Below are 25,921 nucleotides of genomic sequence, written 5' to 3'. Positions count from 1 at the left end.
AACTCCCAACCTCTGGCTCCCCAGACAGAGACCAAAATCTCTGGAAGAAAAATCAGTATGAAAGGAAGAAAACTGGTCGGGTCTGGAAGGGAACTTTCCTGCCTCAAATCCTAATCCTGGGCGAGTGTTGGGGTAGCATCAGAGAAATGTAGAGTGGGGAGGGACCCCAAAGGCCATCTAGTCTAACCTCCTGCTAACGCAAGAAGGCTCTTAACTGAAGCCTCCCTGCCAGACAGCTGCCCAAACTCCCTTTAGATACTTCCAGTGAAGGAACCACCACCACCTTCTGAGTTATCAACCAAATAAATGAACAATCTTACGCCCGAGGGAATGGGAGTGTTTGTCATTTAAAGGCAGAATGGACAGAGACCCCCATAGTCCCATCAAACTCTTCCACCAGAACGATATTCTCCCACAAAAAAAAAAAAAAAACCCACAATGCAGCTTCCAGTAATTCAGTTCTTAAATGAATAATGCTCCCCCTGCAGATTTTAATACTTCTTCACAACCCAAAGCTGAGCCTTGGCCCAATCCTCTCCCAAGAAGGCCCAGGGAGGCTTAGAGGAAGCTCCTTTTCTCCAGGTGAGCAAATCACAAGCTGAGTGTTTGTGGACTGAAACTCCCAGGATTCTGCCTTGGGAATTCTTGGGAGAAATCAGAGAGTCAGAATCCAAAGGTCCGAAAGAGCACAAGCCTAGATGTGGGTCCGAATCCCAACCCAGGGTTGAAATGGACTGTGGGAAGGGGGGGCTCGGGCCAGCCACACACTCTCACCCCGATGGACCTGAAAAGTCGGCAAGAGGAGGAAGAAGGGAGGCAGAGGAACCTTGGAACTCCTTGGAGGGAAAGCCGGTTAAAAACGTGACAGAAGTAAACGAAGACCCATGTACTAAACAAAACAAAACTTTATCCCTTGTGGATCAAAATCCGCTGGGGCACAAACCTGTTGACCGGAAGGGTCAAGGAGGAAAGGCAACCACGAGACGCAAACACCAGTTGAGAAAAGCCAGCATAAAGCATTTTTATTGCGATAATAAAACTCTCTATGTCTATGTGGTGACGGTGGTGGAGGAAGAGGCGGCAAACGGCAATTCTCTTACAAAATCTCACTACACAGGAAAAAAGGGGGGGTGGATTTGGGATGACATCAGGAAGGAAGGAAGGATGGGCGGGCGAGGGGGGGGGGAGAGCGGTGCATTGTACAGGAAGCTGTTGCAAGCTGCGATGACCAGCATCAGATCTCAGAAAAGTACTCTCTAGTATATCCACACTGCTGGCTGGGGAGGCGAATATCGATTCATCCCCCTTCATCCCGTGGTAAAACAGCACCTTCAAAGTTCTTGAATTTAGCTAGTTGTGGAATTCGAACCGCTAAAAGGTTAAAAATCTCCTGAAAATCCATAGAAAACACCACACACCACCATATTGGCAGGGGAGAGGGGGGGAAAAAAGAGGTCAATTACTTGGGGAAGAACTGCATCCCCCCAAGTAACCAAGACCAAGCGCTAGGTCACTGGGGACAACAGCCTCTTCCCCAAGATGGTGGGAGGGGAAGAGGGTGATTCCCTGGAATCCCCCCAGTTTCGAGCAGAGAACCATACCAAACTCCTATGACGATGTGACTTTCAGGATGATTCAGCCTTCGGTAGCTCCTCCAGTGGCTTTGTATGGCTTGCAGCAGCAAAATGCATTTTAATACAAATAAGATATGTCCAAAACAAAATGGAAAAAAGGGGGTAGGTTTGCCTTCTTCAAGCAGTTATTCCTGTATAATGTGAACCAATCAGTATACGTACTAGAAATGCTCATACACAACTCAAAGTCTACAACAACAACTAAAAACAAAAAAAATCCAACCCCCAAAAATAATAATAATAAGATTAAAGATCTTGACCTGAAAAAGCGCCAAGGTTTACAGCATATAGCTCGAAAATGTCAAAAAATCAGAGGAAAAGAAGGAAGGAGGAAGTGACCCAAAACATTCAAATCAGGGCGGATGGGTACACCAAGTGTGTAGTGGATAGCTGGGAAAGCGCCATACAAATTCATGTGCATTCATCTTGAAGCAAAGATTTCTGGATTTCTCCGTGGGCCAAACCTGTTGAGATCAAAAGAACAGTCCGTGTTACGAGCCTGCCCTGGAGAAGAAAAAGCAGGCACCACAGTAGGGCCTGGAACGGGGGGGGGGGGGGGGGGAAGAGACCGAAACCCCTGGAGCCAGAGAGGAGCCAGCCTTTTAGAGGTGATTTGATCAAGGTGGAGTGTCCACCCGTTGCCAAGGAAAACTGAGTTTTCCTGCTGAGCTCTCAGGCTGCTGCTAACACTTCTTATAGGAAGAAAAGCCCTCTCTGCACCAGTGGGATAAAGGCCGGGCAAGACAGAAGGTTCCAAAACCCTGCTTTCATTGAACCAGCCAGCCAGCCGCCTTCTCTCACATGCAATCTCTCTCCGCACCACCACACACACCCCCATGAAAAGGAGCCCTCTTTCTACCCCACCACCTACCCCACAGCAGGGAAACGGGAGGTTGTGTGCCTCTTGTCATTCCAATTTCAAAAGCTCCACATCAAAAATTAGGGTGGCGTTGGGAGGGATGATCCCCGGGTGGCCAGTAGAACCGTAGGCGTAGTCTGGCGAGATGATCATCTTGGCTCGCTGGCCGACGCTCATCTACGAAAGGAAGAGCAGGCCGTTAGAAGAGAAAAGAAGGGGAGTGGAGACCCGGCTTCTGTCGCCGTCTCCAAAGGCTGCTCAGTCCGGGGGGCGCAAAGGTACAGATGAGGGAGACGGAAAAGCCCGCCAGAGGCCATGGCTTCAGGTGCCCCGCCAGGGGCACCAGGGCGGTTGACAACCCCCCCCCCGTCTTCACAGGTGAAACTTAAGATTCCCACCCTTTCCACGGAACAAAGCACTCGCGGGGACAAAAATATAATCAGGGCACAGCAGAAATAGATCTAACAATAAGACATTGAAATCACACGTTCCCCCTTGAATTGCATGGATCTGAGCAGAACATTTGTGGCTATATGCTCCCCCCCCATTCATAAATAAATATTTCAATAAATACCGTAACTGTTCTTTGTCTCCAGGAAGTGGTCTGAGAAAGATGGGTCTCAGGCTCCCTTTGGGCAACATGGGTTGGCAGTGCAGGAGCCTCGACCGGCTCCCTCTCCTGGCATGGCAGCTCCATACAGCAGCTGGGTCATGCTGCGAGGTTGAATGGGAGCCGGAGAATGGTATGTTGATCAACACTGTTTCTGCTTTGTAATTACATCTGAGGGGGGCATGAGCCTTAATACATGGGTTTTAAACTACATGGGGGTCCAGCACCCCTAACCACAGCGTTGTTGAAGGGAGAAGCATATTGTAGCCAAAGAAATTAAAACCAGGCAATGGACTCTTCCCCTCCTGCTTGCCGCAGCAACAAGCCGAAGTCCTTCAGAGCAAAGCTGTTCACAGGCGAAGTCTGGAATCCTACTGGTGTTCTTGGACATTTGTGTAACGTGCCACGCTAACCCTCCAAGGTTCCAGGGTACATTTTGACCACACCATCAGGCAGGCACCTTAGCGGATCTGGGCACCAGGTGAGGTAGGCCAGGCAGCAACTTGCCATCAACCTTGCCACCTTATGAAAGCCTGGCACAAACCCGAAAGGGTGTCTGGCCAATTTCCTTGATTGCAAACACTTCTTGAACCGGTTGCCACGAGCAACGGGGACCAAACGGTGGCCTCCCCGCAGCATTTTTGGCCCGTATCCTATTGCGATACCGTGAGGCCCCCAACATCACAAGTGAGTCAAACCACCTAGGGTGGCCTTTTAGGCCAGATGGGCGGGGTATAAATCAAATAAATAAATAAACCATGTTCATGGCCCTTTGCAAAAACGAACACACCGTCATGATTAAGGCTCCAAAGAATAAGGCAGGTGAGTGGTTTTTGCACCACCTGCGCTCCTCCTTCTTTGGACAGACAAGACATCAAGGTCTTGGGACCAAGTGGTGTGAACAAACCTGCCCAGCCCAAAGGTACCCCCCCCCGGGCCCACCGCCATTCAGCCACCAGTGCTTCGGTGCAGGTCTCAGAAAAGGGGAGCCACTATTGACCCCAGGGAATGTCCACAGCCACCCGACACGCACGTCCACGCACCTGGGCGACCCCTTCTTCCCAGCCACGAATGACTTCCTGCTTGCCCATCACAAACTTGAATGGCTTGTTCCTGTCGCGGGAGGAGTCAAATTTTTTCCCGTCTTCCAACATCCCTAAAGGAGAAAAGGAAATCGAGGTCACCTGCAGGAATACTGAAAAGAACCAGCCTCTTCCTTCTCCAGGCTGGCTGCGGCAATGAAACAGATGAACAAACACCATGAGAGGCCAAAAGGACCCCGGGAACCAGGAGGCGGCATCCGGAGGAGGGAACGACCCAAGGCCTCGGGTTTCGGTGGCTGGCGTTCAGGTGTGGCAAACTCACCTGTGCAGTGGCTATCCACAAAGAGGCTGTGCCTCAGACACTTTTCTTTTTGGCAATATAGAGGGTTTTAGAGTACAATTCCCCAAAACCCCTGGTGCTTTGGGAATTCTGGGAGTTGTAGTCCAAAACTCCTTACCTGTAAACATGCCACAAAAAACAAAAACAAAGCATATGCTACTTCTACACTGTTCCATAGCACCTAAAGCACTCTCTGGGCAGTTCACAATTTTTAATTATGCAGGGTCTATAATTACCTCCCGCACCCACACCTCCCCCCGTAAGCTGGGTACTCAGTTTACCAACCTTGCAAGGATGGCAGTGATACCGAGAAAGGCTGAAACTACATTTTAGAACTGATCAATGAATAAATACATGGATAGCATCTTTGAGAAAGGCCAGACAGCCCCCCCCGGGACTCGAACTCGGTAACGGTGACTTTGCAACAAAGGAGACGGAACCGTTAGGCTAAGCTGGTCTTTTGCCTGAGACTGAGTCCACCGTGAGCCAGCTAACCCGAGCCCAGTGGGATGAAACTCCAGCCGTGAGCAGAGTCGTGACCGCAGTTTTAACGACGGCCTCATGAAGCCAATTTGGAGCACCCGTTCTATTTCTCCTTTCCTTTACGTCTGTCCTTAAAACCACCGCAGAGGGTGAGCAGTTCTGGGGCCAGGGGATGGGGCCCATGGTGTAAAAGGAGGCCTGCCCTGCCCTGCCAGGATGACACTCAGCCGCAGGAGATGCTAGAGGTTAGAATCCACGGAGGACCACGGCTACTGTGGGCCGTCCCTGGCCCACCAGCTGCTCTTCTCTTGGACCCCATAAGTCACTATCACCCAGCAAAAGAGGCTTTTCGACCGCCGACAGTACCCCGCTGTAGCTGTTGGGACGCTCCACCGGGTGGAGGACAGAGAGGTGGCGCCAACGGAGTGGGAGCCCCAGTGCACGGCGAAATGGGCCACGGGTGTCCAGCCAACCCTGACGACACCTCCGTGCCAGCCCCCACCACCATCACCTTCCTCCTTGCGTTGTGCTGCTGAGCACGGTACGCCTGCTTGCCCATCAATCCAGGCTGTCACTTCCTCGGGGGCAGCTGCCTGCCCGCCTGCCCCCTGGTTCTATGAGCCTCTCCAGCAGCTGCCCCTTGCTCTCTCTCTCTGCAGACCCTAACAAAGGCGTCCACAGCACAATTCCACGGGGCAGCCCTACCCGCCATGAGGCGGCCTTTGCCTTCCTGGCAGGGGCGTTGCTCACACGCCTCTAATCAGGACCCTCGCTGCCCGCCTCCCCCACATGCCCAAGCCGTGCCAGCGCTCCGCTGGCTGCCTCCTCTTCCTCGCTCTGCCAGCCTCCACCACCAGCTGCCTCCTCGGCTTGGCCTTCCCCAGCATCCTGCTGCCACCGGCTCAGCCACACTCTCAGCGTCTCCGTACGCTGACGCCCACTCGAACACCAAGGTATCAGAGACCACGTTGGTGCAGACAGGGAGGGCCCATCCATCATCTTCTGCTAGCACCCTTTCTAAAGGAGAAGGCACTTCAAAACACGTCTGAATGTGACCTCCAGTTTGCAGATCAGTCCTGCTGGAAGGAGAGAGGGTGAGGCCATAACTCTCCAATTTGAGCTTAGAACCCACTTGCACCCAGACGGAAAGGGCTATCCAATTGCACTGCACCTGAAATCAAGTTGGAACAGATGCTACGAATAAGTCCCCGGGGTCAATTCCACGGGGCCCCCGTTTGTTCCTTGGTTAACTCAAGAGAGGAACGGACCCCGTCCTCCCCATTTCTCCCAAGCTGCTGTGAGTAACTGAGGGACGAAGGCCACCTTAAGGTAGCAATGACACCCCTTGTCCTCCGGCACAACGAGGGCTGTGAAGTACACCAGACATCTCGTTTCTCACGACAGGCTTAGATGTTAATCCGAGTTTTCAAAGACACCAGAACCTCTATCACATCTGTTTAAAAATAGTTGCAGATCCCAATGTTCAGCGACTGACTTACAGTTCTGATTTGTTCTACATTTTGCAAAAGTGCTTACTCTAAAAACCATTTCCTCATCAACTAGTTACCACACTGGTAAAAGTAAAGGTTCCCCTTGACATTTAGTCCAACCGTGTCCGACTCTAGGGCGCAGTGCTCATCCCCGTCTCCAAGCCGTAGAGCCAGCATTTGTCCGAAGACATTTTCGTGGTCATGTGGCCAGCGCAACTTAGACCCAGAACGCCGTGACCTTCCCACCAAGGTAGTCCCTACTTATCTACTCGCATTTTAAATGCTTTCGAGCTGCTAGGTTGGCAGGAGCTGGGACAAGCGATGGGAGCTCCCTCCGCCGTGTGGATTCGATCTTACGACAGCTGGTCTTCTGACCCTGCAGCACAGAGGCTTCTGCGGTTTAAGCGGCGGCGCCACCACATCCCCTAGTTACCACACCACCTTGCCATAATTTAAGCTGCATCTCTCCGTGTTTTGCATCTGAACCCTACAAACTATGTTCTACTTCTTCTTCTAAATATTTTAACCTTTAAATTGTATGCCGTTCTCTTTCTCTTATTCTACTGCCTGAAGGCAGTAAAGCTTTCAATCTCTGAACAAAGGGACTTTGAGCCACTTCATGCAAGTTTGAGGTCAAATTCCCTCACCTCCCTTGCCTCCTGTTCAGATTTTACGAGGTGCACACATCCCTGTTTTTCCGTTTAAGCCCTAGGGCAGATCATTCCCTTAAAAAGCCCTCCATCATTTTTTGGGCAAAGGCTACATGCCTTGCCATTTAAATAAACTTATTTAGACACTAGGAGACGACGCAGCAGTAGCTTACTTTGTTGATCTGTGCAAAGACCATTTGTCTATTTGGCATTAACTGTTCCCAACAGTCTCTTTTAATTTTAACACCACCTGTCCAAGGTCACTGTTCTGGCTTCGCTCTCAACGAGAGTCGGGCTCTTCCTTCTTAGACTTTTCGACTCTCTCTGCCCAGAAGCCGCCTGGCTCAACTCTGCAGCCTCCCCCTTCCTTTTGCCTAACTGGTCCCCCATCTCTTCTCTGCCTTAAGCAAAGTAAGCTAACCCTAACGAAATAACGACCCACCCCATAGCCAAGGTTCCTGCGATCCTACGGTCACACCAAGACAAAGCTGAGCTACCTACCCTGGAGGCCCAACTGAAGGTTGAGTGTCGCAGGTTACGATTCTCATCCCTCCAGGATTATCCAGATCAGCTGAACATCAAGAAAAACTTCTTAACTGTTAGAGCGGCATGACAATGCAACTCACTGCCTTGGGAGGTGGTGAGCGCTCCAGTGTTGGAGGCCTTCTGGAGTAAATCGGGCAAACGTCTGTCCAATCTGCTTTGATTAAGATTCCTGAATTGAGCAGGGTGTGTGTGTGTGTGTGTGTGTGTGTGTGTGTGTGGACTCGATGGCCTTAGAAGCCCCTTCCCACTCCACGGCTGACTGCCTCAGCACCTCCCTGCACAGCCACGTGGCTTCAGCTCTGCTTAGTCTGTTTCTGCTCCGTATGGGGCTTGCTTCCTGCCCCCCCCATCCCAGTGTGATCGGCAGTGAGACCAGGGCTAGCCATTGGCCCAGCTACCAGGGAATTCTGGGAGTTAATAGTCCAAAAAAAGGAACATTTCAGAGGCGTAAATAAAGGAGGTAATGCGGGAGACAGCCGGTGTCAACAGCAGAACATCAAGAATTGCAAGGCTGCAAACTCCTGTTTGAGCACCATCCGTTCTCTTTGGTGGGGGCCAGAGTGCAAGGGCCAGAGACTGCTGTGTCTCTTCCTGGTCTGATCCGGCCCTGGTGACACATGCCTTAGTTACATCCCGGTGGGATTACTTGAACACGCTCTACGTGGGGCTGCCTATGGAAACTCCAGCGGGTCCAAAACGCAGCAGCCAGATTGCTGATTGAGGCTGGACACAACAGGGATCACAAAACACTCCTGTTAAAGCAATTCCACCGGCTGCCAGTCTGTTCCCGGGCAGAATTCAAAGTGATGGTTCTAACCTATAGAGCTCTAAAAAGCTGGGGCCCAAGGACGGCAACTCCTTTTATGAGCCTCATCAGGGGAGGCCTTCCTCTTGGTCCCACCACCCTCTCACAGGCGCTTAGGGTGGGGACCCAGGAGAGGACCTTCTCTGTGGCTGCTCCCAGACTCTGGAACTCCCTCCCACTGGAGGCCAGCCTGGCTCCGTCTTTCCTGACCTTCCGCAAGCAGGAGACCTTCCGTCTCTTCCAGCAGGCTTTCCCTGAGTGACTGACTCCATAGGAAGCAATAAACAGAATGGTTTATACATCTTATTGCTTCTAAATCTAGGGTGGATTGTTTGTAGTGCTTTTATGCAACATTTTCATATAACACTATTAATTCTTCTTTAATACTTGAATAATTTATTGGTTTTAGGTATTAATATTGTGTTTTTAATTACATCAGCCACGTTGGATCCTTTTTTTAAGGTGGGATAAAACAAACAAACAAAACCACTAAATAAGTAAATTCATATTCAGTTATGAAGCTGAGAAATAACTCTGACCTAGCAGAGTTTGAAAAAAGCCCTCAACCACCCATGTTTAACTCAAAACCACAGCACACCTTATTTCGGATGCACAGGAAATTGTTGTGTTCACCAAACCAGAACATGCAAGAGTCCCAAGAGAAATACAGAAGCAACGGGATTCAGGCCCACGTGAACACTGCAATGACTTAAAAAAAGAAGAACTTGACATTAGAATAAAAGGCGACATAAACGGAGTGAAGACTCTATATAGATCAAACAGGAAATAAACCAAGAGTGAGGGGCAAAGGGCCATTAAGAATTTGCAGAGCAGTGTCTGTGTGGCAGAAGAGCAAGGAAGTCCCGTGGCACCCTAAAAATGCACGCCATACACTCTTCTGGATGGTACTTCAAAGCTTGTACATCATCTTTCCTAGATTTTTTGCTGTTTGGGTAATTAAGCCACACACAATCTTTGAGGACGAAGGTTCAAAGTAGGCCCTGGACGGTCATGGATCACAGGGCCTGCTTCTGGAGAGACTCCCAGAAGGTATGACAGACAAGTCTCTAACTAGAGATAATTTCTATACAGTAGTAGCTCAGTTTACGAACGCCTCGGTTCACGTAATTTTCGGTTTACGAACGGAAATCCATTGAAAATAATGCCTCGGTTTACCTTTTTTTTTTCCCCAGTAGGAAGCAAGCTTCCCCCAGGGATGCATGGCGCCTGGAGGTTTATAGGGCCGCCCCCGTTCTTATGGCAAACCCCATTTCGGTTTATGAATTTTTCGCATTACGTAACATCCCGGAGAATGCATCAAATTCGTAAACCGAGGTACACCTGTAAGTGTAACTTTGTTTTTTAAACATACACACATCCCTCAGTGCTATTTTTCCAGCTCTCCATTCGCTCCTGGGTTGAAGTGACCTCCAAAACTTGGTTGAACTCCTCCCTCCTCAAGCCCGGCCACACTCCTAAAAACTGTTAAGCAAAAGGTACCTACAGAAAGGTCAAGCCAGAAGGCATTTGGAGTGTTCGCTACATTCCTGCCCCAATGACTGCAACCGTGAGCTGAACGGACCCAGATGGCGAGATGATAGCAAATGATTCGCCCGAATGGAAGGTATTGCTATGACCCACCACTGAGCAAGAGAGTTCCTCTACAACCAGGAGGAATCTGTGCCCAGGAAAGGGAAGAGGAAGGTGACAAGACTTGCAGAAAAGGAGGAGCACCGGGCGCCTTAGACAATGAGCTCAGAGTTGGCCTCATCATCGCTGTCCGGTCTCTCAAGAGCAACCAAATAGGAAGGAAGGGCTTTGTGGAACTCCAGCCCTGCTCCGATTCCACTAAGATGGAGAAGAGGTACGAAGGGAATGCAGAGAAACAAAAGTCCTGTTCCAGACAAGACCAAGGCAAGGATGCCAGCGGCCACAATGGCCTCTGATGGTTCCCGAGCTTCCGTTCCAAAAAAACAGCCAGGCCACAAGTCTAAAGATTAACTGCCATCTAGGAAAAAAGAGGGAAGAAAGAACATTCCAAAGGTCTAATCTGCTGTAATATCAGCCCATCCTTCCTGTACCTTCTCATCCGAGACAAAACATCTCCTTTCAAGCTTATGAGTAATAACCATCCTTATTCTTCCTAACCCCCATTTCACTCTAAATTCTTACTCTTCTAAAGGTTCAAGGACATGGCATGGCTGTTCATTTGCTGTGTTCAAGAAGGAACTGTGCTTAAATTAGAAACCACCCAAATAAATAAGGTACCAAGTTTGAGAGCCATAGAATAAACCGAGACTGGAAGTGAAGCCTGAAATTTGACACTTCTAACATGGCCTTTCAAAAAGACACGCCAATGTAAAACAACACAACTACTTCTACATGCACGCAACTAGTTCTGAAATGCATACAGACTTCAAAACCTCAAACGCTGCTGTAGTTGTTGTCTAGACGTGGGCTGGTGATGCCAACATGCGAGGTCAGACATGGTGCGCTCATATAACTCATCACAGCAAAACCAGGCAAGAGCAACAGGGTGGTAACCACAATGAAGACCGGAGCAACTTGCAGCAGGCATCCCCAGAGAAATTCTATTTTTTGGCTTTCTTCGATGATCATGCACGTGTGGGGATGAATCGTCTACTCTCCTGTTGTGGTGGTACAAAAGGAAGAAGTGCTAGCATGGAGCAAGCATCGCTGTGGCAGAGAACATGGTGCCATCTGGTCCAGCAGACACCCGACAGCTTTCGGGAAGGGCACAGACAGCACCTGAAAGCGCTTGCTTGTTCTCTAGCAAGTCACAGAACCGCAGAGTCAGAAGAGACCACAGAAGGGTCATCTTCTAGTCCAACTGCCTTCCATGCTCAAGCACCCAACAGACAGGTATTCAAACCTCTCCAACGAAGGAGAGTCCACCGTCTTCTGAGATAAATAATGCCAAGCTCGGGCAGCTCTGCCCATCAGGAAGTTCTCCCTCAAAATCTCATGTCTTCCCAATTATTCTATTCATTTGGGTCCATGGTCGGGGAATCAACAAAAACAGATCTGCTCTAACCTTTCAAGTATCTGGACGTTGTATCACTTCTCAGTCTTTTTTCCCCCCCTCCAGGATAAACCATTCCAACTCCTTCAATCCTGCCGAATAGCACATGGTTTCCAGACCCTTGAGCATATACTGTGATCACATTCCAGGTAGTCAACACTTCTCTTCAACTTGTGCTCAAAACGAGACGCAGCATTTACTCCAAGTAGAGTCTGACCATAAAAAGATAAACAATAGTCCTGCGCCATCACTTATGGCAACTCTTTTTCCAGGTTTTTTTTCTAGGTGTCAAGTTCTCAGAAGTGGTCTGCCCGGCTCTTCTCCTGCGGGTGCCCTGGGACGGTGAAGCTTGCCCAAGGCTACACAGGCTGGCTAATCTGGGAGACACCGTGGGGAATTTGAACACCCAATCTCTCGCTCCGTAACTAGATGTTTACGTCACTGGTATTATTGCGGTGAACCTTATTTTTTGAGTCGATGTGGCCTAGATGTGGGTTAGTGTGCGCAAGGAGACCCCCACAAAACAAAAGGAAACACTCCACAAGGTTCATGTTTATAAAATCCCATTGGCTCAAAAGGTCACTTCAAAATACACAGCACTAAGCATTAAACCTAAGAGTAACATTACAAGGATCCCCCAAGACCATACGGGCCACCACCTTGCCCTGGGCTCATTTCACTCACCACTCCGCGGCTGCCATTTTTCTCCTCTAGCTCATCCCTAATGCACAACACACCGTCCCAGGTACCAGGTGAAAGGCAGTGAGCCACATAACACTTGCCAAGCTTCAGCAACCACGTACAACATGAGCAGAAAAGGAGACAAGCCAGAAAGCAGATATAGCTCAGTGGCTAGAATCCAGAAACGAACCAGACGCCTTCCTTGAAACCACATACCTCTGACTTGTACTGTTCAGGTGGATTTGGCCACTGGGTAGCGCCTGCTGCCTGATCTGAATAATGAGGATAACAATGAACTGCTCTGCAGAGACTATAAGATTACTGGACAGGTATGCTAAGACTCTGAATGCTCGTAAAGCACTAGATATGCTTTAAGTACTAAGATAAGCTTCAGAGGGACATAAATCTAATCATCCTGCTCTCGCCCACGATTCTGAAGTGCTGTTTATAGGATCCCGTGAAGGACCCCCCCTGGGTGCTGTTTTTAGCACGGGACAGACCTGCGATATGAGCAAATCAACAAGGCACCCTCTCCAGCTGGCAGGCGCCGGCAATAAGGTCTCCCACAACCACGAAGGGGGATTAGCTGGAGATTAAGCAGGATAGGCTGCTAACCACAGAGCCAGCCAAGAACTCCAGATATGAGGAAGTGCCAGGGACAAATCACTGGGCCCACCGGAAGGGGCAAAACGCTGTAAACGCATACGTTACTCTGCTCTTCCTTAGGCAAGGGCTGCTGCCACCTTTTCCAGGCTGATTCTAACTCAAAAAAAATTTTTTTTGACATGTTAAGCAACCTCTAGACTACGATGTACAACAAAGCAAAATCTAAAAAACAGTAGAAGTTGACAACAGACTATTCAATATTAAGTCACCTCCAGTGACTGGATTCCAACTCCCATAATTCCTCACCCCTGGTTTTACTTGATTTCTTCTAATTGTAATTTAACGTCTGGAGGACTGCAGATTGCTCGCTCCTGGTCTCTGTATTTCTTCCTAATCTCACCTTCCCTGCTTTGCCTTCTGTGAAACGGGGTCCCTTGTTTTATCTTATGGCGGGAGAATCTGCAATTTGGCCTTTGGGGCCAGGATCCCACCTCTGCTTTGGACTCAGAGACTTCATCTGTCTCAGTCTGTATTCTGTGAAATTGCTGCTAGAGCAAAAACTGAATGGGGAGGGAAAAAGTGTCTGACTGCTTTGCATCTAAGACCCCTCCTCTCTCTGATGCTCAAATGACTGGACGAAGAGTACCTTTTTTTTTTTAAAGCCTCGCAAGTGCTTGGCTCTTAAGAAAGGGCCTTCTTGGTGACTTGGCCCAACGGCAGCCATTTTAAAAAAGATACGCTTGCCCAGGAAGATGGTAGCCATTTAGCAAGCTTCCGTGGCATGCCCTAAACATTCCAAATGGGCCCAAGCAGATGGGAACTAAGGCGGCTGTAGCAAGAGCTTCTTTAATAGAGCAAGCTCTGGAGGAAAGATGCTGGGGAAAGACCGGCTGGCATCACACGAGCACCTTGCAAAAGCAGCTCCTTCCCACAGCAGCAGCAGCAAAGGAGAAAAAGTCAATGCGCTTGGCAAGAAAACCTAGGAAAGCTTTGGATGGCGGATGGTTACCCAGGTGGCACCGACCACCTCTTGCAGGCTTTCTTTGCAGACCTCTTTTTGGTTGTTCACACGAGGAACGGGACAGCCTTTCCAAAGCCAACTTTACTGGCACGTCACATGCGGTAACGGCCAGTGTAACAGACCAGCACTTGCTGGTGTGAAAAGCAGGCTTTCGGGACTGCTACAAGTGAACTTACGGCTGGATCCCAGATATGCCCCCACCCTCCTGCATGGTAACAGGAGATGGGCCCCACCTCCGCATCACAGTGTTGTTGAATCCACAAAAACAGTAAGACCCACCGGGCTGGCATTCCACGCCAATGTCAACCTGCAGAGTGGTAAAAACTGTCCCCAAGGGTCAGTCGCTTGTTTTATAAAAATGTTGTCCCCTAAACAATGTGTGTGTGTGGGGGGGGAAGCTAATCTACTTTTGAGTGGAGGGTGCACCCGAACCACATCTCTGTTGCACATCACTTACTGGGGCAAAAATTTAAATTAAAAAAGGCCAGAGCTGTTTATGGTGAAAACACAGCATGAAAAAGATGTACTTTGGTTACCAATAAGTGGGTCCCTTTGTTTTTCTTTCCAGGGGGAGACAAAGGACCTTACAATTCAATCAGGTCAGACACCCCCTACTTACAATACAAGAAAGATGCATTTAATTCTATTTTTATCTGATGCTCACTTGTATTTCACCTTGCTTTTTTCTGGGCAGTTTAGTCATGAAACACACTTGGATCTATACACCCAAACGATTTTCTGGACACAGAACACATCTGGACTCTGCAATCCAGTGGCATTGAAACTGGGGTCAGAAACTAGCTCAGATGCAAACAATGGGGCCGTCTCCTGGCGCAAGGAGGTTTATTGGCCACAGGCCCCACTGGGAGCGGCAGCCCCTTTGCCTGGCACCCCTTGTGAAATGCAAATGGGTTCACTGTCGCCTGGCACACCCAGGGCTGCAGCTGGAGCCACCGCGGAGGAAACGCGAGGGAACCCCAGGGCTGGCTGCCGCTCTCCGAGAATGTGCCTTAAATACCCAGAAATGGAACAAAAACAGCTTCCCTGGCTGCAAAATGCGAGAAACTGTATCCCCACCCCCAGCCCATTTCAAATTTGTAACCCCAGGCAACATCGACATGCAAGCAAAATCTGAATGAAGAATGGCTTCATTTCAAGGAGAGCAGACAGCTCTGGCTCGCCAGGATTTTGCCAGTGCGGACAAAGGTGCCCTCCACCACCTGAGACTGTGTGAACCGAGAGATGCCACCCACGCCAGGTTATACCACAGATGAATGAAGGCCCCTCAGGGCTGCTTGCCTGCATCTTTCCATCCTGGCCTGGTCCCTTTTTTCCCATGCTGCCCAGAGTCCCCTCTCCAAACAGCAGCTGGAAAAAAGAAAGGGCATTCCTGCACTCGGGCTGTTTACTTTGGGAAGGTATGAACAGAATGTGCCTCACTTCCTAGAGTGCCTTTCTTCTAAACAAGGAGGGGATGCCGGACTTTGGCAGCCTCGGCCGCCTGGCAGCGCTTTAGACGACGCCCAGCGGCTTCCTGGTGGTCGGCCGAGGGCCCGGCTCGAGCCAAGGCACAGAAGGCCCCCTTGTCTGGCTGCAGACCTCTTTGCAAACGGCAAAAAGCAAGCAGGACGAAAAGGACAACATGGACCCTTCCTGGCAACGTCAGGCCCGAGAGCAAGGAAGCGGACGGGACCTGTGGCTTTCCCAGGCTGCGAAACAACAACCGCCATCCACCCTCACCATCGGCTAAGCTAGTAAGAACAAGACTCAGACGAGATCTGGGGAGGCAACAGTCTCAGATGCAGGCAAGCAGAGGGAAGCCTGGATCTGGGTCTTCTTTTTTAAAAGCAGAAAACACTGGGGAGGGCAGTTGATGGGAGTGAGAACACCATCGCCACTCTCCCAGTCCTGAAGATGGAACCCAAAGTACCATCAAACCCTGGACAAAAAGGGGGTTCCGAGAGAAGCTTGCTACTCCAGCTACGTACCCAGAGAGAGAGACACACATACGCACAGAGTGTGGCTTTCCTCACTCAGCTCTAGCCACTGCTTGATGACAGCAGAGTCGTATTTCAACAGCTAGCTCTCTCGGAAAGGGCCCAAAGGCACAGGCTTCACTGGCTCAGATCCCCAAAACCTATTTCCTTCGAAGACCCTGACTTTTGTTTCTTGCTGTTGTCACGTAATACGGTCAAGGCCTCGGTCAGTCTCACGTTCTGTCTCGAATCCAGAGATCCTTCCTAGAAGCAGCCTTCACCTCCGCAGGATTGGAGTGACAAAAAACGTCCTTTTTCCATATGCATGAAAAGGAAGGGACGGTCTTGTAGCTTCCCGAAGTATCCCCTAGACACCAAGTCTTCTTTCAGTTCAGCAAAGACGCCAAAGGGCCTGCCCACCATTCGGCTCTGAAAAGCCAAAGAAATGCCAATTCTGCCCAAGAGCGACCAAGTGCCACCCCGCAGCTCACGGCCCTGGCCTTGGCTCCAGGTACAGCCTTCGACTCGTGTTTATTTGCTGTCAGGACACAAGCCACCCATCACAGAGCCCCTGCTGAAAAGAGCTATCACAGTCTGGCACTGCATCCCGCATGCCAATGGGGCTTCCTGCCGGAAACATTTCCAACAAACCGTGAACAAAATGTTTAAATGTTAGCTTGTACTTCTAAGGAACCTGAAAGCTGGCCCTCCTTCCATCTTTCTGCGACAAAACTGGCTTGACCAGTAAAGACAGGGGATGGCTTTATCCAGGTAGCATGTTGGATCGAATACCAGAGAAGCTGCCTGCAATGTGGCTGCATTTTTCTTTTTTAAACTGCCATGAAGCTAGAAGGAGGAGGAAAAAAAATCTGGGGATTTACATGGGACGTTTAGCCTTGAGAAAAGAAGGGGGGAGAGAGAGAGAGAGGATAGCACTTTTCAAAGACTTGAAAGGTAATCCTGCAGAGGAGGGGCAGGATCTGTTCTCCATCATCCCACAGTGCAGGACATGTCATAATGGGCCCAAGGAAGAGAAAGCCGAATTTAGGCTGACTATCAGGAAAACCGTCTTAACTGGTAGAGCAGTAGGCCAATGGAATCCATGTCCTTGGGAATGCTGGAGGCATTCAAGAGAAAACTGGGCAACCACCTTGGCAGATCTGGATTCCTGCCTTGAGCCGCGGGTTGGACTCGGTGGCCTTTTAGGGCCCTACCAGCTCCATGAATCTATGGCAGGGGTCAGGGAACTTTTTAACCTTTTACCCCCCCCCCAAAAAATGTATATACTTTGACATTAACCCCCCCAGTTCACGCCATCCGCAGCAGACCCCCCCGCCTCTGCACTCGCCGTCTGCAGCAGACCCCCCCGCCTCTGCACTCGCCGTCCGCAGCAGACCCCCCCGCCTCTGCACTCGCCGTCCGCAGCAGACCCCCCCGCCTCTGCACTCGCCGTCCGCAGCAGACCCCCCCCCGCCTCTGCACTCGCCGTCCGCAGCAGACCCCCCCGCCTCTGCACTCGCCGTCCACAGCAGACCCCCCCCCCCCGCCTCTGCACTTGCCCAGGATCTGCTGTCGCCGCCTGGGCAGCCAGTCTGGAGCCACCACACCACTAGGAAACCACATCCTTGGCAAGGGGAGGCGGGCGCCGCAGGACTGGCAGGTCCACCAGCCATGAGCTCAGGTGAGGTGGGGCAGGAAGGGGGCCTCCTCACCAGCGCACCGGGTGGGTGGGTGCAGGCAGGAAGGAGAGCCCTGGCCAGGGCTCCACTGGGCAAAAAGTCCAGCTGGCCCGATACGCTGCCCTCCCCCCCCCCCCACTTTGGAGGCAAGGAGGGCAGGCGGGTGCCCTGTGCAGTTCCTTGCCGGGGCTCGCTCTCCCGGTGATGGAATGCCCGCCTACACACAGCATCATCAGAAATAAAATGCCTGGGGGTAAAATGCCTGCCATGACCATCATTACCCCCAGGATTTTCATTTTTACCCCATAGTTCTATGGCAACCATACATCGTTTGCACAGTACATGCGCTAGTTTGTACTTTAGACCTTGTTTTTTATGGCAGGACAGAAAAAGAACGATCTGGGCTTCGTGGGCTTGGTTTCTATTATCCCACTGTTACAACTGGATTGTTTCCTTTGGAAGACCAGGTTGACAGTATCAAAACCTAGTATTACCAGGTCAGGAGATATGCAATGATGGATGGATGGACTAGGATTCTCAAGAGTTTGAATCCCCACCTGGGCCGTGGGAACTCACTCCTTAAATATCTCACTTACCTTGAAAGGCCTATTAGGGTCGCTCTACATCAGTTTCGACTTGATGGCACAGACCAACACAACACTCAGCCATGGAGACTTACAGAAGGCGAGTCAGGTGTTCGTATCTACACATTCATTCCTATCTCCCTCAATGGGATCCACCCCTCTGCAACTGATGACCAAGTCTGGCTGACATCACCTCATTCATGATCCCTGACAAGGTGAGGGCCCTCAAGTGTCTAATCCCCAAAGGACGAAGCAAGAGGAGGGGGGAGAGATAAGCAGCACCAGAGAACACTGGAAGAAAATGACTTGTACAATTTCTACCAGACAGGATTCCTAGTTTCCACCTCTCTCAAGCTCATTTAACAGCACTCCTGTCAAATTCCTTGCCTGCAGTTAGATTACCCAAAAAAAAGGAGCAGAGAGAGGTGTTACCTTACACAATTATGCTAGTTAGACAACACGTCTCCAAAACAGCAATTAGTGCTAAACTGGATAGGCACTCAGCCACATAAGACTCCACTTGAGGTGGCCAGAAGCTTCTTCTCCTGAAACAACTGGAATTACAAGTGTTTTGACTTACAGTACATTTCTATTAAGAAATACCAGGATATGGCACACACGAAAGAGCGATGCAATTGCTACAGCTCACAAGAATACCATAAGAGGAAACCATACGCGTCTGTTTCAGGGCCAACCCTTGATCCCTCCTGTTTCCACCCGGGGCCCATGCATACCTCATGCAATCCCAAACTGCCACCATAGGGTTGGCGTTTGGACGGCTATTAAGAAGACCCACAGCACAAAACACATAGCAAAAGGTTTTTTAAAGTACCGAGCATGAATAAACAAGGGAAAACAGAGCACACACAGACAAAAAAAAAAAATCAGAAATGGCTATACCTCCTAGCAACAGCCCTGCTTCAGTTTGACGGATTAGGAGGAGCCAATTTTTCAGGACAGGACAATCGGCAAGTCCCTAAAAGTCTCTGATCTAGTGAAGCAGGGAACAAGCTGCAGGGCACCGAAGGAGCCTCCAGACATGCAGGTCTGGACGTATGGAACAACCAACTGCATCAGGCCCTTGTGTTAACTGTGTGCTGCCTGCGACAGGGCCTGTGGCTCAGTGAAACAGCATTCTCTCTCACCCAGAGAAGGTTCTAGCTTCAATTCTCAACCTCTCCAGATAGGGCTTTGCAAGAATCCTGCTTGAAACCCCAAGTGAACCCATCAGTCAGCCAGTGGTGGCCATGCAAGGCTAACTGGGCCAGTAGTCTCACTCACCAGAAGGTAGCCTTCGACATCACCCATGCCATTTGCTGGAAGCTGTGCAGAGCCGAGAGAACCTGAGGCCCTCCCGCCGCTGCTGGACTACAATCTCCATCCGTCTTACCTAGCACAGTCGGTACTGCAGACCAAGAGCACCGGAGAGTCCCCATTCAAGCCAGCACGGCACTTCACCAAGTGTAAGAGAGGTCCCTGCCTTGAGTAGCAAACAACGTGCATTTTGCTGCAGGGGAGACCATACAGGACTGAGAGGAAGACAGCATGCCATCAAGTCTCGTTTAATTTCTGAAGTGGGTGGAAGGTAAGAAAGAGAGAACAAGCATTTCTACCAAATACCTTTAAAAAAATCAGAGCACAATTTACATCCTTCCACTGGATGAAGAAGTCAGGAAGATAATAGAGCCAAGGGTATTTATGGAGAATTTCAAAACAGACGGCGGTAAGAACTTCATGAACCTACATGGGGATGAAGAAGAAAGGGTGAAGGAGGAAGACCTGGAAGCAGAAAGAGATAAAAGCAGACCGTTTCAGTGTTATTTACTAAGGAAATCAAGCCTTGGAAAATGAGGCGGTGAGGCACTGATGATTCCCATCATTGGTGTGGATCAGCTACTACCGCTGCTTTACCAAGCAGATGGCAGATGAATTCACAGTGCACAAGATGATCCAACATTTTTGTTCCTTTCCAGAGACATTCAGAGGCGTACAGAGAAATGAGGCAGAGAAGGAGGGGGGGGATCAGTAAGAGCGGAGAGTAGCATATGAAGAATCTGGCACCTGAATCTGGCACCCTCTCTTGATAACAGCCCCTTCTCCATCATAACATCCTTTTCCAGCTCTGCTCCCTCCAAATTCTAAAAGGCTGAAATGCTTTTCTACTAAAATCCAGCTACTGGCCGTCTTTCAGCTCCAACAGCGGTTCCCAACCTTTGGTCCCCAGATGTTCTTGGACTGCAACTCCCCGAACTCCTGGCCATCACAGCTAGTGGTGAAGGCTTCTGGGAGGTCACCTGGGGACCCAAGGTTGGGAACCACTGAACTAAAGGGTGCTAGATTTTTCAGGACCGGCGCTCTTGCGTTGAACACCTTCCATCACTGGACCTTGAATCCTTCCTCAAGCTTCTCTGAAACTCAGCTTTTGGGCTGAAAGAGGTTTCCTCCACCCATCAGTCTAAGGGAAAAGAGGATTGTACTGGTGAGAGAATCACAACGCCAACGTTCTGCATATCACAGAAGGAAGAACAGAAGGGGAAAGAAGAGGATGCACCACGCTGATAGAAATAGGGGATGACTAGAATTTCCTATATTATAACCTGTCAGTCCTTTTGCAAGATCACAAGAAAAGTAACAGGAAGCCATTCATAGAGTCATAGAAGGGGCCTAGAAGACCATCAAGTCCAACCCGAATGCTCCAGCGGGAATCCCCATGAAAGCAGGCCGGACGATAGAAGAATCGTCGTTCTTTCATTGTTCTTTATAGTCACAAAAAGGCATCTTTCTAGAAAAATCAATGCTCCCAACCACCAGGTTTCCATGGATAATGTCTACCGCAGCAAAGCAGAAAAGAGGAAAGGCCATCTGTAAATTATTCCCCTGAATCTATCCCTTCCTCTCTTCCTTTTCCGAAGATTTTGCTTCCCAAAACCAGGTGCTCTTATCTAGCCTTCTGTCTGAACATCAGAGCCCTGAACAACGCTTATCTCCTTATCTTGCTGGGAGACCCACCAGCTTGCTGAGTGTGCAAATGGACACAGATCGTATCAGCGAAGGGGCAGCACAAACAGAGGAAAGAGAGGGGGTATGTTTTGGCACCACTGAGCTTTCTAAAAGCAAGGCCACGTCCTCTGAACCTGAAATCCAATGGAAAACGTCAGAGAGGCTCTATACCCATAGGTCCCACCCTCAAATCCAACAAAAGGAAGCCCGGGCCCACGGATTCGGAGGGCAGACAAGGCTCCTGTCCCAGCCAGCCAGCCATCCGCCCCTTTGTTCTTCCTGTCAGCACAAGCAGGAGGCGGGGAGAGACCTCTGGCGCTTCCTTTCCCCACCCAGTGACAGCAGAGGGGGGGGGAATGCAGACGGAGCAGCTGGCAAGGGGGGAGCTTTGCTTAGGCACCATCCCTTCCCTTCCGGATTCATAGGAAAAGGGGCCACCAGGAAATACTGCCCCATAATGTTTACAGGAAGGAGAAAGATGTGGAGTGGAACCATTCATTCGCCAGGCAGGAAGAGCAGCCTGACAAAGCACCACCGAGCATCATAATGCATGCAGGATAAAGCAAAGGGCAGCTCTTTAAGGAACAAACCTAACTTTCCATGCTTTAATTTGATATTCAAACTCTAAAATTCTTTTGTTTTAAAATCAGAACAAGGACGGTAGGCCTTCCTCATATAGCCACCCATAAACATGCCAGGGGTGCCATCTGCCATCAGCACAGACCATTCAAGGCAGAGCCCCACTCACCCACAACTGTGCAGTTGCTACCTAACGCATCTGCTCCCGTCCCAGAAGTGTAAAAAATTCAACCTGCACCAGCCTTTCCCAAAGAGGTATTCCCCCCCCATGGTTTCTGGAATACCTGACCATAATGTAACACATCTGGATGGCACGGAGTCTAGTCTACATCATCCCAGAGGCTGATCACAAAAATTTCCTTTCAGCTTTCACGAGCAATGTCCCTCCCTCATCTTCAGCTGCTACGTTTCCACAAGTCTGCCGCCCTCACACCTAAAACGTGAGCCACGATCACGTGTGGCGAAGGAAGGAGGGTGTAGCCCTCTTTCCAGTGTTTTACCAGATATTAGAAGCCACCATTCAGTTGGTGTAGACATTGATCTTATTTCTGAACCCATGCAGCATGAAGAACTGGGCACCCAAACCCCCAATCCTGCAAGCCATTATTATATCCCTGCCTCCGTATTTCACCCACATCTCAGTGGATGGCCAGACAAATGCCATGAAAGGGATCGCCCTACAATCTGGAAAGGAACTGAAAAAAGAGATTTTTAAGAGATGCAATTGTTCTTGGCCTATCTCAAAGTCAGAGAGTTGGCATATAACAATCGCCATCTTAGAGCTGCAGAGCTGGAAAGGGCCCTAAAGATTATCAAGTCCAGCCCCTGTTAAGGAGGCACAGTGGGGGAATCGAACCCCCAACTGTTGGCTCCGCAGGCAGACATCTAACCCACTGAGCTATCCAAGCAGGGTGGTGTTTTTTTTATGTAATTGAGAAATCCTTTTAAAACTCAATTTTAGCCTGTTGTTCAATCGATGTGGGAAGCTTATAATTTAGCAGGCGTACTTAATTATTTAAAATTGTTAACAGCTTTAAGAGAGGCAAGCGCATGTGCGCACATGCATGGCTTTGCAAAACCTTCTTCCAGAGACTCAGGGGTTGGCCTCATCTTTCCCTAGTGAACCTCAATCCGGGGAAGGAGAACACCTCATTGGCTGAACTAGCTGTCCATTCCGCAGGGCAGCCAATCGGGTTTCAAAAATTGCAAAGTAAGCTTGCCTACCAAACATTCCTGCAGATTCGGAGCTATCAGTTGAGATCTGGGAGGATGTTACAGCAAAAGAAAACACAAAAACGGAGGAACACAAGGGTAGCCGTGTTCTCCCGTTTGGTCGTTTATGTTTTCTTTAATTTATCAAGCCACAGAGGGCCACATTGTTCTAGTCATTTGCTAATCCCAAAGATCAAGTAGGCTAATCTTTTTTGCTGTGCCATATTTAAAGAGGTTTCAAACTAACATTTACATTAAATTGTACTGCAGATGGATTTGTCACTATACAGGCATCCTGGGGGCAAAAACAGAAGGTTTTCTAATATTATGACGCAAAAAATCACCCACGTTCAGGACATGCATGTGCAAATTACAGGCTGTATTCTGCAACAAGCGTTCCCAGAGCTGCGCTCTGCTGACACAGCCAAGCACGCTCCTTATATAGCATTGAAAGATGATCAACCTGCTGCAGAAGGAGCAATGGGCAACTGGAACAAGCTCTGGCATTCAGGACTAGAGAGGGAATATTTTTCAGAGGCCAGGTATTTAAAACAAAAGATTAGAAGCAGCTACGTCTAGCCTCTCAGATTCACCGCTTCTTGCTTTATTCCAGTGAACAGGTGTATGGACAAGAAATGTGACATTAAGATGGCAATCAGGGTAGGAACACATTAATCAGGCATGCCTCGCAACCTTACACTGGGAAGTGCTCATGATCCGAAGCACGGCTTTCAGACGCTCACCCACCAAGCAGCACAAAACATTTCTACCTGCGGATTTGGGAATCAAAGCCATTCATTCCCCGCATAGATGTGAAAAGAGAAGCGAGAAGAACCGCATGAAACACAGCCGCTTCCTATCGATGGGAAGTCACACCAAAGAGAGGAAAGCAGAGTTCCCCAAAGGGCAAAAAACCCAATCCTCCACTGTTAAAATTTGCTTCTACTGTTCAAGAACCTTTAGGTATTTTTTTCTCAGTGTGTTGATGAATTAGGGGAAAGCAAGGTCTTGCTGCTAAATACAGTACATGCAGGCAGATCGGGTGTAAAGAAAACCATTCTGGTATTCTCGAAGGCTTTTACAGCCGAGATCTGATGGCTGTTGTGGGTTTTTCGGGTTCTTTGGCCATGTTCTGAATTCTGTTCTTCCTGACGTTTTGCCAGTCTCTGTGGACGGCATCTTCAGAGGACTGGAGTAGGATAGAGCATGGACAGAGTTCCTACTCCAGTCCTCTGAAGATGCCGGCCACAGAGACTGGCGAAACGTCAGGAAGAACAACCTTCAGAACACGGCCAAAGAGCCCGAAAAACCCACAACAACCATCAAAACCATTTTGGCTCCGAGATACCCCATCCCAAACCTAGATTGGAATACTGGAAGATCATTTTGGAAACACCATAATCCCAGATTAGGCCTCCTTCAGTCTTGAGAGGCTATGGTAACATGCTCTGTATGGAGGACTGGGAACAGCATTTAGTGTGGCTGAGAAGGCCAATTCGAGAGTGACCGTCCCTTCCACACTGAAGACAAACACCATCCATCCTCTGTCCAGCTCCCTCGTTTTGCTGCTTTCGGGATGGCCTCTTTGCCTCGGCCTGCTGGACAAAGGTCTGCTGGACCATAATCCCAATGCCTCTAAAAAAAACTTGAGTCAATTTCTTGGCTTTTTAGACCACCACACCACCCTGAACACACCTGATCTTGACTGGGGAAGCTAAGCAAAGTTGTGCCTTGTTTATATGTCAATGGGAGAGAACCAGAAAACATCCAGGATGTCAGCAGAACGAGAAATTCTGTCCGAAGCCCTGGTGCCGACTCTCAGAGTTGACCCTGTGCCAGGGTCCGGTCTATGAAGGGAGAGCCATTCCGTGGTTGGGAAAGAGGGAGAAATCAAGGCCAGCAAGAGGCCAAGCACAGCCAGACGCCTGCCAGAAACTGCACGATTTATGGCCCCATGAAAGTATTAAGGGGGAAGAACTGCTTATCTAAGTACAGTAATACCTTCCTCTTTGCCAGTCGGGTTTTCTGAGCCAACCCTGAGCCCGCCTGTCTGGGACTCCCCTTCAAGCTGGAAGGGGCGGCTCAGGCCAGAAAGGAAAGGCCAGTCTTGAACACGGGGGGGGGGGGGGCTCCCTTCTGACCTGCACCCTCGAGGAGGGGGCGCCGAGGCCAGCCAAGGCAAGAAAGGGTGCCACGGACAGAAGGCAGGTGTGCCCGTCACCCCCTGCTTGGGATTGTACCCAAAATCCAGGCTGGAATCGCTGCTCCGCTCTGCCGGGGAAAGGGTTCAGCAGACAAGGCACCATGTGCGGGCACAGAGTGGGCATTGTGGGCATGTGTGTGAGTGTGTGCATCTGCAGTTTGCGCGCGCGCACGTGTGTGTGTTGCAATCTGCCACCCTCGTCGTCGCTTTCAACAGGATTTGGAGCCGAGGAGCCTTCTCTAGAGAAAGAATAATTCCCCCCCCCCATCTTGGACCTTTGCTGGGCACACACAGGCAGGCTTTTGGGGGGGCGCTTTTCTTTCCACGCCGCCCCCTCCCCATTTCCTTGCACACGAGTGATGATGACACCCTGGCCCCCTAGGCAGCCCCACCCCCAGACACCCCCCATCCCATCCCATCCCTCCCCCCATGCCCACCTGGTGGGGTGGGGGAGGGGAGGTACCCCCATCCCCCAACCGCCCCCCCTTTCCCAGACTCACCCGTGTAGTGCACCACGCAAGTCTGCCCACGCTTTGGAAAGGTCCTCCCTGCGGGGGGAGAAGAAGAGGGGGGGAAGGCCGTTAATGGGGGGGGGCATGGGGGAGGGGAGGGCTCGAGACCCTGCCTCCCTCCTTCCCCGGTTTCTGAGGGTGGGGGCAGGGCGGGGGTCTCCTCAGAGAGGAGGAGGAGAAGGAGGAGAGACCGGCCGGGCCCGCTCACCGTCCCCGGGGGCGATGGTCTCGACGCGCACGCCCATCTCGCGGCGATGCCGGTCCCAAGAAGCCGCTCCGGGAAAGGAAAGCGACCGAGAGCGACGCGCACGGGCGGCGAACGAGGCACCGCCAACGCCTGGAGGAGGAGGAAGAGGGAGGGGCCG

General features: G+C 50.3%; 1 protein-coding gene across 1 annotated transcript; it reads right to left on the bottom strand.

Annotated features, from left to right (window-relative positions):
• Window positions 1-996: 996 nt before the first annotated feature.
• FKBP1A (FKBP prolyl isomerase 1A) lies at window positions 997-25,921 on the bottom strand. Its single transcript, XM_072996641.2, has 5 exons — window positions 25,765-25,921; window positions 25,545-25,592; window positions 4,147-4,259; window positions 2,506-2,670; window positions 997-2,098 (listed from the first exon to the last, which is right to left on the bottom strand). The coding sequence occupies exons 1-4, from the start codon at window positions 25,799-25,801 to the stop codon at window positions 2,542-2,544; spliced, it is 327 nt and encodes a 108-aa protein (XP_072852742.1). The 5' UTR covers window positions 25,802-25,921; the 3' UTR covers window positions 997-2,098; window positions 2,506-2,541.

Source organism: Pogona vitticeps, chromosome 4 (genome assembly GCF_051106095.1).
Source record: "Pogona vitticeps strain Pit_001003342236 chromosome 4, PviZW2.1, whole genome shotgun sequence".
Lineage (NCBI taxonomy): Eukaryota > Metazoa > Chordata > Lepidosauria > Squamata > Agamidae > Pogona > Pogona vitticeps.
This window is presented reverse-complemented; position numbering and strand designations above follow the sequence as displayed.